This window comes from Procambarus clarkii, chromosome 27 (assembly GCF_040958095.1).
Source record: "Procambarus clarkii isolate CNS0578487 chromosome 27, FALCON_Pclarkii_2.0, whole genome shotgun sequence".
Lineage (NCBI taxonomy): Eukaryota > Metazoa > Arthropoda > Malacostraca > Decapoda > Cambaridae > Procambarus > Procambarus clarkii.
In genome coordinates, this window is record NC_091176.1 from 24,171,221 (window position 1) to 24,188,272 (window position 17,052).

General features: G+C 38.5%; 1 protein-coding gene across 8 annotated transcripts in view; it reads left to right on the top strand.

The window, feature by feature from the left end:
- The window catches only part of LOC123762588 (tRNA dimethylallyltransferase), a 109,932-nt gene extending 92,880 nt beyond the window's left edge, over positions 1-17,052 (top strand). For 6 of the 8 annotated variants that reach the window (XM_069332441.1, XM_069332440.1, XM_045749179.2 and 3 more), the window contains 3 exons: positions 4,215-4,380; positions 10,309-10,442; positions 16,883-17,052. In XM_069332441.1, the coding sequence (XP_069188542.1) occupies positions 4,215-4,380; positions 10,309-10,442; positions 16,883-16,960 (378 nt within the window). In that variant the 3' untranslated portion in view covers positions 16,961-17,052. Of the gene's footprint in view, positions 1-4,214; positions 4,381-10,308; positions 10,609-16,882 lie in introns of those variants that run through there. The other 2 variants (XR_006773368.2, XM_045749181.2) reach the window with 2 other exon arrangements.

Below are 17,052 nucleotides of genomic sequence, written 5' to 3' on the forward strand. Positions count from 1 at the left end.
TACATAGTTCTAACAAAACCCACACATTGAGAAATCCACAGCGAGATGAGCTAATTGGACTGGCTAAGAAAACTAAACCTAACAATATTAAAAGAGGATATGGAGATATTGCAATATTCAAGATACTTATGGAAATAGACTAAGTTGATAGATAAGTCTTTTCCAGATAAGGGATAACCAAATGAGAGAGCACAGTTGGAAATAGAGAAGCCAGAGAAATGCAAGGATTAGTTGTATGTTTTCTCAAACAAGTGAAATTAACACTTTCGCGCTCCGTGGAAACTCGCGGTTGACAGGGGGTAGGTAGCCCCTCCGTGCGGGTAAGCGCGCGGTGACACCCAAATGTGTATACTCGTTCCAGTTTTCTCACCTTAATTCTCGCGCTACGTCGCTCGTTTTGGTATCATTGTGTTCGCAATTAAATTCTCTACAGGTGTGTATAAATATAATGTCCAAAAGCCTAGCGTGACTCCCAACAGCAAAGCGTAAAGTCAGCAAAAACGCACAAAATCAGTAACATGTGCATTCTCGTTCCATTTTTTACCTTAATTCTCGTGCTACGTCGCTCGTTTTGGTATCATTGTGTTCGCAATTAAATACCCTACAGATGTGTATGAATAAAATGTACAAAAGGCTGGAGTGCCTCCCCTCAGAAAAGCCTAAAGTTACCCGTGAACGAGCACCATTTTGTACATTGCAACCTAATGTTCAACTCGTTCAATTTGATAACATCAAATTTCGTGCTACGTCGCTTGTTTTGGTATCAAATTGTTCGCAATAAAAAGGCGAGTATTTTAAAACTAGTCCCAGAATAATAGAGCAATAACTGGATTTTTAACAAATTTTTTAATTCTGGACGCTCATCATCACAAATTTATTTATATCTTTCCAGTGTTCTGACATAAATATTTGTGTTACATCTTTCATTTTGGTATCAAATTGTTCGCAATAAAACAGCACGCATTTTAAAACTAGTCCCAAGATAATAGGACAATAAATAGAATTTTAACAATTATTTTAATATTCGGACCATAGGCCTATTTATAATATTTCAAGTGTTTGGACATCAAGTTTCATGTTATATCTTTGATTTTGGTATCAAATTGTGTGCAATCTAAAGGCGCTTATTTTAAAACCACTACCAGATTGATCTGATAAAATTTAAATTTTTAAAAAATATTTTAATGAGTGACTCAGTATTGCGTCGTTGGAACACATTCAGTAGAAAAATGAGTGACGAGATAATCAGTCTGTGGAACCTCAAAGTGTTAAATTGATCCAGAGTTGGTGCAAACAATTACCATTCTCAGCTTCAGGAGCAAGTATAACAGATTACTCAAATGTTAGAAGGTATAAATGTCTCAAATAGATAAATACATTATTTAGTGGGACTCTAGAGGTGGATCTTGCTGCCCACACGAGCGTGTCTTGCTCTCCGACCGCCCCTCGCAGTCACCTGTCCCTCAATAGAATTCTTGGTGACTCGGATACTTTTGATATCGTTCGCTTTATGCGTTTTTGTTCTCGTATTGGCATCCTTGGTGATAATTAGTGCCCTCTGATTATTCCGCGCATTTGATGGTGCTACATAGCCTTCCCGGTTTGGTGCCGTCTTTTGATAATTACTTACTTACTTGCTGCCCCCACACACACAACATGGTGCACATGAGTGCACATACATCCCTGCACATTCAGCCACTTATGCTTCCTTATAATTGAATAACACAATACCTCAGGTTTTATTTATTGTATGGCCTTTTCTTCAAAAAAAACATTGGTAGCTCCCTGGCACTAATATACCTGGAGCCAAGACCAAAATCCAGATCTTCCCACTGAAGGGAGACTGGAATGTGTTCAAAAAGTTCCTAGTTATTTTTGGTGCAAGTGCTATAAGTTTTTTCCAGCAAAATATAGTTTTTTTCCAGAACTAGGTCAAATGGAGGAGTAGGTCTGTCTATTAAAGAGGACCTGGTATGCACAGAGCTACTAAAATCAACTAATGAGGTGGTAGAGGTACTTGAAATTAAGGTAGAAGAAATAAACCTAATTATTATTCTAATATATAAACTGCCAGATACGACGGTTGAGAAATTCACAGCAGATGCACAAAATAGAGAACATCCTTGATAATCTAGCAAACCCAGCTCTGAATATTATCTTCCTTGGAGATTTCAATTTACCAAGTCTAAGATGGAGAATGGCAAACGAATATCATAGAAGGGAACCACCCAGGAAATAATCAACCACAGGTCAGATAACTTTTGAGATTCTATGCCAAATTCTCGCTCAATCAACAGATTACAGAACCAACTAGGAACAAAAACACACTACACTTGTTATTCACAAACAATGATGAACTAATCAGACACATTACAATCTCAGGTACTACATACTCAGACCATAAGATGTGCAGAGACCAGATTCTGCACATCCTGCCATGCCTTCTGGTCTCATGTGGTGTTATTTCTGTGTGCAGGTTTGGGACCAGCCTCTCTACTATTTTCCACGTGTAAATTATTAAGTATCTCCCGCCTGCGCTCAAGAGAATACAGATTTAAGCTCTTTAGTCGTTCCCAATAGTTTAGATGCTTTACTGAGTGGATTCTAGCAGTAAACAATCTCTGCATTCTCTCCAGGTCAGCAATTTCTCCAGCTTTGAAAGGGGCTGTCATTGTGTAGTAGTACTCCACTCTAGAGAGCACTAGCGTCTTGAAAAGTATCATCATCGGTATAGCTTATGCAACCTGCCATTTTTCTTGCAGTTGTGACGGCTACTTTATTGTGTTCTTTAAAGGTAAGGTCTTCCGACATGAGTACAACCAAATCCTTTACATTGCCTTTTCGTTCTATGTTATGATTTGACTGTTTTGTACGGGGTTTCCATTTTTATATTTGTTTTTTTTCCGTAGCACATGAGCTAGAACTTATCTTCATTAAACACCATATTATTTTCTGTAGCCCATAGAAAGACCTGATTTACATCTGATTGGAGGTTTGCCGTGTCCTTTATGTTGTTTACTCTCATGAAAATCCTAGTGTCATCTGCAAAGGATGATACAGTGCTATGGGTTGTGTCGTTGTCTATGTCCGATATGAGGATGAGAAAAATTACTGGAGCAAGCACAGTACCCTGGGGGACTGAGTTCTTCACGGTTGATGGACTGGATTTGATTTTGTTGACTATTACACATTGGGTTCTATTAGTCAGGAAATTGTAGATCCATCTGCCCATTTTTCCGGTAATTCCTTTTGATTGCATTTTATGTGCAATAACACCATGGTCACATTTGTCGAAGGCTTTTGCAAAATCTGTGTAAATTACATCAGTGTTTTGTTTGTTTTCCATGCCATCTAGTGCCATATCATAGTGGTCCAGCAACTGTGATAGGCAAGAGTGCCCTGTTCTGAAACCCTTGTTGTCCGGGGTTATGGAGATGCTGTGATTCCATGTATTTTGTGATCTTACTTCTTAGTGCACTCTCAAAGATTGTTATGATGTGTGATGTTAATGCTATCAGTCTGTAATTTTTTGCCTCTGCCTTATTTCCTCTTTTATGGAGTGGTGCTATCTGCTGTTTTTAGTATGTCAGGGATAACGCCAGTATCTAGGCTTTGTCTCCAAAGAATGTGAAAAAGCCTGCGATAATGTTTTTTTTACAGTTCTTGATGAATATGGAGTTCCAAGAATCAGGGCCTGGTGCTGAGTGCATAGGCACTCTGGCTTCTTCAGAATCCAGTGGGAATAGGGTTTGTAAATCGCAGGATTGAAGAGCATACAGAGATAGTTGGGCATGTAAAATAAATAGATGCTTGTAGACTGGCAAAATCTAATAGTGAATTTGAGGGAAGGAATAAGAGGAATGCCAAGTAGATGGGTAGATGTAGTGAGTGAATGAGAGAGAAAGCATGGAGTGTAAATATGCACAGGATCTATCATTTGTGGTATGAGCCCGTGAAAAAAACCTGGTTTGCATAGGCACTTCCTTCATGTACTCTTCAAGCTGCATAACTTAGGTCAGTGTGTTTTTTCCTAACTAGGGTTTTCATTTATAGTTGATTCAATTTTGTCATCCTCCAGTACAGTACAGGTTCACAAGACTAGTGAACCTGTTCACAAGAATGGTTCTCACGTATATGAACTTGAATTGACTTACACATGCTTCTTTTATTTTCTACCTAAAAAAAAAAAGATTGTTCATGAAACTGTTTTACAGGTTCCTCCAGTATATGCAGTGGATGGAACAGATCCTAGCAAGTGGAATGAAATAGTGCGTGACCCAGCCCAAGCTGTTGTGCAGGCCTTTATTGATGGAACACAACCAGAACTGGAGATGGCTAATGTACCAAATGACATGCAAAATCTAGCTGATGTAATCAAAAGTAAGATTCCTATTTTAAAGATGATTTGTTTTCCTGCCAAATTGCACATTTTAGTATTTAAGATGGGACAATAAACATTCTTGCATTCCATAAAAGCACAAAGCATAAGTAACAAGTCACCGAATATTGCAATGAAGAGTAATTGAAGGCAAGGCTGTGAAGCCTAGAACATTAAACCAAATTTTTAAAAACATCCTGCAGCATTGTTTACAATGATGCAGGATTGTTTTACAAAGTGGCCAATTGACCTACAGTGGAACCTCAACTTACAAATGCCCCTACTACGAATTTTTCTAGTTACGATCCCAATTTCGTTGGAAAATTCGACTTTTGACTTACGACCTTGGCCTCGACTTCTGATGTTCTTGATACACACATGGGTCAACCAAGCGCGTGGTTCCTGGTGGCACGGGTGACCCTGCCTCAGTTTACTAGAGCTGCCCAAAATATACCAGGGTTTTTTAGGGTTACAGCCATGGATCAGTCATCATGAAGTGCATAGTGACCCGTAGGAAAGTCGAATACAGTCATTACCAATAGAACTTTGAGTTAAGTAAAGAATAAAAGTGAGACCATGTTGGGGGAGCCAGTGCCGTGAGGCTCATGTGTACATGTGTATGATATATATCAAATGCCGATATATATCAAATATATAGCAAGCAGTAATACGTTGAACAGTGAAGTGAAACGTGTAACATAACAAATAAGTGGAAACTGTCGGAGAATTGCACATAGAAAAACTAGAAATGTAAAATTGTGGCATGAGGCGTCACACTAGGCGGTATTTACACCACAGCAACGAGGCTCAGTGTAGGGGACTTCCCTCATTGATAATATACTGGAAATATATATTGTAATAAGGAAATGTGGATTTAGGAATTAGTAATAGTGAGTGAATACGGAAGCAAGCTGGAAAGAAAGCGGAAAATCCCTTAGCGTAATACAGGCAAATAATCAGTGTTATAAATCAAATTACTGGCAACGGGTGGCATCCAACCTGCGACTTGGGACAACGACGACGTTCAGCTGTATACCCCACTGGGACCATTTTCTTCACCATGAGATAAGTACCTCCACATAAAGCTGAACAAATAAACATGTATAATATTATAAATATACTGTATACATGTTATATATACATATAATTATATTTATATAATATTATAAATATATTTATATATTATAAATATATTCATATATTATAAAAAGTAAAATTACTAAGTCAACAAGGGATAAATCGACAATAAATCACAAATAGGGGAGATTATCTTGAGATGATTTCGGGGCTTAGCTTGCCCGCAGCCCGGTCCTCTATCAGGCCTCCTTTTTATTACCCCCCCCCCCCAGGAAGCAACCAGTAGCAGCTGTCTAACTCCGAGGTACCTAACGATCATTGGAGCAATCGTACGAGTCTGAGGAAATGGAATTGGGACAGAAAGCTATACAAGAGATAAAGAAAAATATAAAATATTTTTTCACATGTGCAAAAATTAAAAATCAAAACCCTCCTTTATTGGACCTTTTTGCACTACTGCTTTTCCTTATTTTCATATCAGATATAGACAAAAATACAAGTCACAGCTTCGTGTCATCCTTTGCAGATGACAAAAATCAGTATGAAAATTACCTCTGCTGAAGACATTGAAAAACAACAAGCAGATATTAATGAAGTTTTCGATTGGACAGCAGAAATAACATGATGTTTAACGGTGATAAATTCCAGTTACTCAGGTATGGCAGAAATGAAGACCTTAAACATAATACAGGGTACAAAACACAATCCAAATGTGCTCTTAGTAGGGAAACAGCATGTCAAGGGTTTGGGAATAATGATGTCCGACGACCTAACGTTTAGGGAGCATAACCAAGCAAATGTTGCATGGATTACGAGAACTTTCAAATCCAGGGATCCCATCACAATGGTAGTACTATTCAAATCACTTGTGCATATATACGAAAGGGGCCCGATGATACCATAAGTTAAATTTTTGAAACTTGCTCTAACTCACATTTTTTTTTTTTTTTTGCATAATCTACTAGGCAAACACTCCAACTTTGTCTAAATGATCATCAACGTAACTTGAAAAACAAGAAAATTAAAGGTTATAAAATTTAATATTGAAAATTTCAGATTTTCAGATCAGCTGCAAAAATATTAAATATTGCCAATTGTTCATTAAGTGTTATTATGCTCTCAGAATAGTATATGATCTACATATGAGGGAGGGAGCTGGTTGGCCGAGCGGACAGCACACTGGACTTGTGATCCTGTGGTCCTGGGTTCGATCCCAGGCGCCGGCGAGAAACGATGGGCAGAGTTTCTTTCACCCTATGCCCCTGTTACCTAGCAGTAAAATAGGTACCTGGGTGTTAGTCAGCTGTCACGGGCTGCTTCCTGGGGGTGGAGGCCTGGTCGAGGACCGGGCTGTGGGGACACTAAAGCCCCGAAATCATCTCAAGATAACATTTTAATAGATTTAAAATAGATTTTCAGTTTAGTTTACTGTAAAAAAAATCGTCAAGATGGCATTTGAAATATGCATCAAATTCAGACCTGAAGGAAAAATTTATAACTCAAAATGTTTAGTGTTTATGAAAAATCCATCCACATAGGATTGTAGAACAGACAGCGGCGCACACTATATGTAAAAATGGTGAGAATCGGTCAGAAACTGAATTTTATGAAGCTGACTCAATGTTGAAACTCTAGTTTTAGAGATAATTGAAGTTGAAGTTATTGACTGTATAAGGTAGTTCTAATTCATTAATTTACTTGTATGTTTTAATAAACATTGTTTGGCATTCGTACTCGAATATGTGAAAGTTGTAGGTCAATGTATTGAAATGAAGTCAAGAAAAAATAACCCTCCAAAAAACAAAACATAGGGATAATTATAATAATTATAATGATTTAGGGGATATATTTAGGATATACTTTATAAGTCAAAAAGTCCTAATCTGGTCCCTAATCATGAACACAATCTAAAGAAACAAGGAAAGTAGTTTGAAATCTGTGAAAAAATCAGCCAAAAAAAAAAATTGAAGTCCCAAGTTCTGCCAGTTATTACCGATTTATTTGTTGACCAATTTAATTCTTTCTTCACATAGCCCCCTCACTGTCTGGCCCGTTTCCGCCATGAGGGGGCTTGGTGGGCAGCTGCCGGAGTGTGATGCTCCATGGGTCAGTCCTCTGTCCTTTTGCAGCCTTATGCTCCTGCTGCTGCCTTTACCAATTTTGCCAGACCCCTTTTCCTTGTGTTTCATTGTTCTCCCCCCTCTTCTATCAAATTGTCATTTCCTGCCAACCTTTTGCCTGTTTTGATTATTCTTTCGACCTTTTGTTTTGACGCCCGGGTGTTTGAGGAGGCATACTCTTGCACCCGTAGAACTGTAGTACTGTAGTACCCAACGTCTCGAGCGAGGGGACCCTTTTATTGTCGATCCTCCTTTCGTCACTGAGCCTGCTCTCAACGGACTCACGGTTCTTAAGATGGTGTTTGTGGGGCGTATACACACGACGCACCCCTGGGGGCTCCCGGCAAGATCGGCGATAGCTTCTTGTTGGGTGTCCTGCCTCTAATTGTGGCTCCATGGTGGGTGTGGGGGTACATTCGTGAATGAAAGTTTTTCCTCGTTTTCATGGCAGATAATGTTTCCCTTGTACCTTCTCAGGCTCATGGGGTGGGCGACCAAGCCCTCGAGTCGGACTGCATTGGAAGACCAGGCCCTGTAGTCCCCGCTGCATTGGGCCCCGACGACCTGACTACTCCCCCTCAGCTCCTCTCCCTCCTCTGCGGTAGGGTCGAGTCCCCAGCCCCCAGTGGTGACCACCTCGTCCCCTGGCACTGCTTCGTCTCTCATTGTGACTACTGTGCCTTTTACCCCCCCTCTCTCTCTCGGGGTTCTCGCACCGTCCCTGCCACATACCACTAAGCTGGTATGGTGAGTGCAGTCAATGAAAGGTGGCCACACACAGTCAGAAGACAACGTCACTACCCTCCCCTCCCATAGCATTACTCTTCCCTCCGTGGAGCACAGCACTAAATATCACCACAATCCTGCTATTATCAGAACCCTGGTCAGTTTTATCACATTCAGTGGTCTTCTGTAATAATATCATCGCTACATAATAGCATGAACAAGTATATTATGGCATTTTTAAGCGATGCTGTGGTCACAAGCTAAACAGCAGTGCTGTGAGCTCATGCTGCGTGCGTCAGGCTTGGTAGCTCACTCAATACTGAGGGCCCTAACACCCGGGAATTTGGCCCATGATTTTTTTTTTAAATGGCGTCTGTTTACAAGAGCCCTGATGGTGTGGTGAACCCCGTGTATCCGCAGGCCGTTTAAATTTTGCGTAGTACTCCAAAGCATCATGATGCGATGCGCATTTTACTGCAAATCGGTCAAATCATCATATGATGCGATGCGCAATTTAAGGGTTAACATTTAATATTAATTTTCACATAATTCAAATATATTTTCACCCTGCCCAGGCTTATACCCTCATTTACAGCCCAGGCTGTAGCAGTGTAATGGTTAAGTGAGAACGTGAGGGAGGCCAAAACTGTCAGTAGTTTCAATGGGTTATATGACAGAGTACTGGGAAGACGGGGCACCACGAGCGTAGCACTCATCCTGTTAAGTACACTTAGGTAATTACTTGATAACTGGAACTAAATCTTGGAAGTAGGTAAAGGAAACAAGGTAGGCATGGAATATTTTTCAAAACTTCTGTTCTGCTTGAAGAGTTGGACTTTGAGGTGTTTGAGATCCCTCTAATGTTCATCGAGGCTGGCAAAATGGACATAAGAATGTATGAGTATGGTTAGTGTGATCCAGATTATTACATGTTTACAGAATTGGGTACCTAGAAAAAGCTAAAATATGCATTAATCATAAACAAGATAAGACTTGTAAGATCTTTCTTCATAAACTGATAATGTGATCTTCTAATTTGTACTCTTTACATAGATAAAACTTTGCCTTCATATCAAGGCAGTTAGGCAACCAACACTTGTCAATCAGTTTGCGGGTGATGAGAATTCAAAGTGCAGGGTCTACCATACAAGACTAAGCCTCTGACTCCACAATTTAACACTGTCAAGCTCATTGCGTGTGTAGTAGGTTAAGAGTTCTCATTTTCAATAATGCTGAAGTATAGGTAAATACCCTGTTACAGGGTACTTGCATAGGTTGCCCTAATATTTTCTATGGCATGCCTAAAAATTTAGATTTATTCCTCTACTTTCTATCTGTTGCCTCAATAATATTCTTTTTGAATTCTTTATTCTGTTTTAGTACAGTATATAATTTCTTGTTAACCTTGTTGGCTAGCCTCCAATAAGAATCATTCCACCCATGAAATCTGTTTTTGTTATTGATTGATTTCTCTTATCATCCCAGTTTATTAAAATAGCTGCCTGTAATTACATCATCAGTAAATTCCAAGAATTAAGAATCATAATTTTTATATTTACCGATAAAGCAGCAGCCATTCTAAGATTTATCGTGAGGGGCTGACTTGTTAATTAGTTTTTATCATTTTTGATTCCGTTACAATGCGTTTTATTTTATTAACCTTTTTATGTCTAAAACTTTTATAGTGTGGAGTTTGCTCAACTTGAATTGGCTCAATGATAACTGGTTTGCCAATGTTTACCATCTCTTGCAACTATAGTGATTATGATTGCTTATTCCTCTTGCAAACCTTACCCATTATTTGTTTTCTTAATTTAAAAATGTATTTGTGGATATTTACATATCTTTGGACACCAATTATTTACCCCTCAACTCTCCCTTTAAACACTTGGACAATATATCTTGGCAGTGACAAAGACTGGCTGTGAAAATGTGTCCTTGTATATCTATTTCTACAATGTATAACATATCGATGATAATAAAATAATTTTTATTTATATTTTACAGAAGACAAGACACGACATGAATGCACAGTATGTAATCGTGTGGTGATTGGGGAAAAAATTTGGAAAGAGCATATACAAGGAGCCAAACATAGGAAAATGTTGAAAAGGACACATGCTACTAAGAAAGCAGCAGAGGTATCTTGAGTACAATTGAAGCCAAAACATTATTGTATCCATTTAACTTGGATATGAAAATTGTGAATTTGTCTTAAGTCAGTACATATTCATGAATATGGTATTTTAGAAAAATAACATTTTGCCTTTTAGTGACAGTATACCAGAATAAAAGTTAAATACACAATTTTCTCCCCAATTTTTACCCTGTTAGTGTTTTAAAGTACTTTAGTCTTCTACTAAGCCAAGTCTTCCCTGGTGAATGTCTAATCAATCGAGCTGTTGCTGTTTGTGACCTGTATGCCCACATCACAAAGCATTTAATGTTTGAACATAGTTATTTTTGGTGTTGGAAAAGGGGCTAGGCTGGTGGAGAGGAAGCTTCAGGCATGCACCTCTCCTTGAAGGAGCAGTGTGCCAGGATTTCAATCATCAGATCGGTCACCCATTGTCTATTTAATCCAAGTTTAATTTTATTTATGACAACAAATCTCTCCAGGATCGGTATATTTTTTTTTTATCACTGATAAAACAGTGATAAATTTAAAACAGTGATTTTATCACTGTTTGTTTGATGCCCCTCTTGCAAAAATTAATGGGCAAGTAATGATCTACGTCTTTCCATCAGAATTGCATTATTCTGCTTGTAGACATTAATCTTATGGAATGTCCAGATTTTCAGCATGAAAATTACATCCAGTGTACACTCCCTGACCCCTTCTGAACACCTTGCTAGCACTTGTCAATTCCAGGGGTCAACCTCCCTGCAGCCCAGTCTCTGACCAGGCCTTCTGGTTGGTTGTCTGGTCACAACCTATCCTCAGACCAAGTCTATTTCAGCCAGCGGTCGACCCCAATGATGCGTTCATAAATTTTAACATGCTATAATTCAAAATGGGAATTTTCTTGAATATAAATTAAAATTAATATATATTAGCATATTGTCCTTATTTAGGCATTACCTGGTACCTGGTTGATACCTGGTTGATGGGGTTCTGGGAGTTCTTCTACTCCCCAAGCCCGGCCCGAGGCCAGGCTTGACTTGTGAGAGTTTGGTCCACCAGGCTCTTGCTTGGAGCGGCCCGCAGGCCCACATACCCACCACAGCCCGGTTGGTCCGGCACTCCTTGGAGGAATAAATCTAGTTTCCTCTTGAAAATGTCCACGGTTGTTCCGGCAATATTTCTTATGCTTGCTGGGAGGACGTTGAACAACCGCGGACCTCTGATGTTTATACAGTGTTCTCTGATTGTGCCTATGGCACCTCTGCTCTTCACTGGTTCTATTCTACATTTTCTTCCATATCGTTTACTCCAGTACGTTGTTATTTTACTGTGTAGATTTGGTACTTGGCCCTCCAGTATCTTCCACGTGTATATTATTTGATATCTCATTGGTTAGGTTAGGTGTTTAGGTTCTGTTGGCAATTATTTGCCATTGTAGTACATGGGTGAAGTATTTACAGCGTTGTGGTTTGAACAAAAGTTGTCAGGGAAGCATTTGTTCCGGAAATGTTTGGATATCATCAGTCGAGTCATGTGTAAACCGTTGTTCATTCATAAACAGGGTTTGGCTGGTGCATGGAATGGACTTCTTGTTTACGAGGACAGGCTGTTGGTCTACCAGGCTTATGGATACAGCTGCTCACATCCTGACATGAATCGCAATTCAGTTCCGATTGCGATTGTAGGTTGGACAGCAGTCACCTACAGATATGAGGTCGAATTTTCTCCCCAGGCACGAAAAAATTTAATTTTATGTACAAAAATAAATAATACAGTATTGCTTCACTAGATACTGTACTTTAAATAAAACCCCACAGAATGTACTGGTAATTTAGTACATATAACAATAAATATGGATTCTCACCAAGCATCAAGATATGATCTTGGGAATTATGTCTAAGCGAGAATGACGGTGTTAAATGAGGTTGGAGGTGGCTGTTGAGGATTGGGTTAGGTTAACATATACCAGTATAAGCTTGTTTTGTTGGCATTGTAAATTTGCTCAGAATAGACTTATCCTGTATAATCTCATTTGAACACATTTCTCTGCACCTTTTACATCAACAGATTGCTGTTCACCTCATAACAGCACATGTCTAACAGAGCTGCTTAGTCATCCATCACTGTACATACAATTATCACAGAGATTCATTTGTTGGTAAAAATGCTTGGTGTTTTTCCTAAATCAGCCATCCTGGCACTAGCTTCTTTGATTCAGACATCATCAACACTTAACACGAGCATTACTAACAACTTTTTTGTTGCGCATAGCTACTTCGCTCACTTTTAGCATAACTTGTGAAAAAAATAATCTTTTGCCCTCAATATATCAAGAGTGGTTTTGATGACTTTGAATTACACAGATGACACTCCTAGGAATTCCAGATTGAGCTTTATAAGTTGAACTTTTTGTTCAAAATTCATTACATGTGTTCTCTTGACTTTCATAGTGGCAGGATGCAACATATTCACAGATGTTAAAAAAAAAAAAAAAGGCTTTGTCAGCTTCAGGTAAAAACAAAATCAAGACTGGATTGTCAGAGCAGCTGCAAAGGTCATGTCACGGCACCTTAGTGGCCAGCCACCAAACTACATGGGCCTTTTGTGGGTGGAGGTGCCTGGGGTTGGGCTCGCAAATGATTAGATGGAATAATTGGAAGATTGAGGTTTGTAAGAAGGGTCGAGGAGTATATTATAACCATCTTTAAATCATTGGTATGAAAACTAGGCAATAATAAAATAAATAAATAATAATAATAACAAAACTGGTAAATGACGATCATGTTGGTGATGAAGTATTCACCTAATTGTGCTTGCGGGGATTGAGCTCTGCTCTTTTAGCCTGCCTCTCAACTGTCAATCAATCAATCAACTGTTACTACCCCCCCCCAGGAAGCAGCCCATAACAGTTAACTAACTCCTAAGTACCTATTTACTGCTAGGTAACAGGAGCATCAGTGATAAAAACTCTGCCGGCACTATGAATCGATCCCGGGCCACAGGATTAAGAGTCCCGCACGCTGTCCACTCAGCTACCAGACCCCTGGTAGTGTAATCTAATAAATGTTCAGGATTTTGTAACCCTTACAAAGCAATTGGTACATCTATGCTTACTAAGACTTCAAATTCAAAGGCCAACATGGCTTTAGAGCGGGAAGATTGTGCCTCTCACACCTACTTGACCACTACGACAAAGTCACTAAGGCATTAGAAGAAAAACTGAATGCAGATACAGACTTTGCAAAGGATTTCGATAAATGTGAAATTGGAGTAATAACACAAAATGAGGTCAATGGGAATAACTGGTAAAGTAAGCAAGCTATATACTCACTTTTTTGTCGAACAGAACACCGTAACAGTCAACCATGTAAAATAGTCCAAGCACAATTAAAAGCTCTGTACTTCAGGGTACAGCCCTTGCACTGCTTTTCCTTATTCTCTCATCAGATAGATAAAAATACAAGTCACAGCTTCGTGTCATCCTTTGCAGTTGACACAAAAATCAGCATGAACATTACCTCTGTTGAAGACATTGAAAAAAGTCAAGCAGGTTTTCAACTGGGCAACAGAAAATAACATCTTTAACACTGATAAATTCCAGGTACGGTAAAAATGCGAACCTTAAACATAATATAGGGTACAAAACACAATCAAATGTGCCCATAGTAGGAAAGTAACATGTAAAGGATTTGGGAATAATGATGTCCGATGACCTAATGTTTAGGGAGCATAACCAAGCAAACATTGTTGGCAAGAAAAATAATAGGATGGATTACGAGACCTTTCAAATCCAGGGATCCCATCACAATGGTTGTACTATATAAATCTCTTGCAGTCCCATCTTGAGTATTGCTCAGTACTTGCTTCCCCCTTCAGAGTAGGAGAGATTGTTGAAATGGAGGGAATACAGAGAACATATACAGCATACATAGACGCATAAAGCACCTAAATTATTGGGCTCGTCTCAAAGCTCTACAAATGTACTCGCTAGAAAGGAGACGAGAAAGAGATCAAATAATATACATGTGGAAAATACTGGAGGGCCAGGTCCCAAATCTTCATAGTAAAGTAACAACGTACTGGAGTGAATAATATGAAAGAAAATGCAGGATAGAACCAGTGAAGAACAGGGGTGCCATAGGCACAATCAGAGAACACTATATAAACATCAGAGGTCCATGGTTGTTCAACATCCTCCCAGCGAGCATATGAAATATTGCCGGAACAACCGTGGACATCTTTAAGAAGAAATTAGATAATTTTCTCCAAGGAGTGCCGGACCAACCGGGCTGTGGTGGACATGTGGGCCTGCGGGCTGCTCGAAGTAAGCAATTAATTATCAAATAAGGCACCAAGCTGGGAAGGCTATGTAGCACCAGGGCTGCTCCAAGCAACAGCCTAGTGGACCAAGCTCTCAAGTCAAGCCTGGTGGCTGGGCTTGGGGAGTAGAACTCCTCCCAAAACCTCAAGTTAGTTGACCATACCACACACTCATCAAGCTAGTAAAGGTTTGATTTCATGATCTAAACACAGTCTAAATTATAAATACTGTATTTTATGTAGTCAATTATACTAAACATTAAATTTGTAAAATCACAGCAGATTTAAATGAAACAATATTAAAAACACGTTGCACATGTATATATATCTTCGGAACCCAGAATAAAATATTTAAGCAAAATTATGTACACCTGTAGCATGACATCTAAAGTTTTTAAGTTAAATTATATCTAATTTACACTTATTGTCTCTCCTATATTGTGGGGAACATCAGTTCACCAGAGAAGTGGAATGAACTTCATTAAGTTTATAAATATGAAGACAGAAAAAAAATATCTAACAGTTAAATTTATATTTTAAAAAAGTTCCACTTCATGATTTGCACAAATCACTTCATTTGTAGCACGTAACTTTTCACCCGTTAGAAAACATGAATACTGAGGACATTAATCTGACATTCAGAATGCCAGCAACTTTTACATTTTCATATAAATGAATGGTTTTCACTCAAGATTTTCTGTTATAATTATTGAAAGAATATTTTATCAACAGAAAATCTGAACAAATTACCCAAAGTTCATTTTGCAAATTATTCATAGCAATCTTAGATATTTGTAATCTTTTTCCTAACTTAAAAATAAAATTATGCCAGGATTTCCTAACAAACAGTTTTGTCAACTGAAGTATTTTATCAACACATTTAGTTGAAATTTAAAAAAATGATTGTAGGTATATTTAGGTTAAGCACAATTAAAGACTAATAGCAACCTAATATACATAAAACTAAGCCTAATGTAATTAATGTATTCAATATAAATCCTAATTTTTAAGAGAATACTGAACAAATTTCTAGAAGATATTTGAAAATATAAATTTCTCTGGTTTAGGGGGAAAAATGGTCTTTTGCTTAGAACTGTGTAGTTCTAGTTGTTAGGTATGCCACTCATTATAATTAAATGTGAAGAATCAATTATGCAAAGACTGTATAATCAATGTAATCAAATATAGCCTACATTACAATTAAATTTGCTAGAGAGACTGATAAACTCTGCCAACTGAAGGTTTCCAACTTTATGGGTGAATCCATGCAATTACTTTATTGTACTTTAAGCATACTTTACATGGGGAAGGCCATCACTTAAGACATTCCTTAGGAAAAGTGGCCAAAATAATTACCCTCATCACCACACACCTCTCTTTTACTCTCCAAGCGAGTGCAAAGTACATAATTTTTCCTATAAAATTCTTAAATATTAATACAAAAGGACTGGGGATATTCTAATGCATCATTACTCCATCAGGACTGTAATATTAAGCTTTGGCAATCTATGGACTTGACCTACATGTACAAAACATATGATCAATATGACCCATTATCAAAAATACCTGAAGATCAATGCAACCATAAGCATTTGTGATCTATACCATCCACTACCAGTATCATTCTATCATAAAAATGTTGCTGAAATGGCTGGCACACATCCGATTAACTTCATCTGAAAACAGAACGAAATATATGAATACATAGAGAACTCATTCATCGTCCAAGTTGTGTAAAAAATACATTCACTCTCCCATACTGAGGGTTTAAAATTTACTCCCAAGGACAGCATCAGCTCTACTAATCTAACTATTAAATAGCTTGATAATTGAGTGTTCTGGCACATCTTCCCCGCCCATTAATGAGTAATTTCTTGAGGCTCAATTGAACCCCACCTTTGAGGCTGTGAGTGCAGATTGTCTATGCTTAGTATTTTGAGTATAGTGATCATATCCTCTCTGCTGTGGTTAGATTCAATTCCCTTGTACTTTTTTTTTGGGGGGGGGGGGGGGGGGGGAAGGTACAAAAGGGATTAGTGGTGGTGGGAGAGGGATAGATGTTGGTGGCGGGTGCACAACCTGCAAGTGCCCGTATAAATGGAACACTAATAACCACTAACCTGTTACTTCCACCAGGTTGGCATTCTTGTGACTAACAACAACATAAAATTCTCTGCCGTCTCCACTACGCCCCACAACCCAATGATCCTGTGAAGTTTTCACAACTAGCTCTCCGCTATTGCACCTGAAATGTGAAATCTTATGTAACTTTTCATAAATATTAACAATTACATTCTGTAAATATA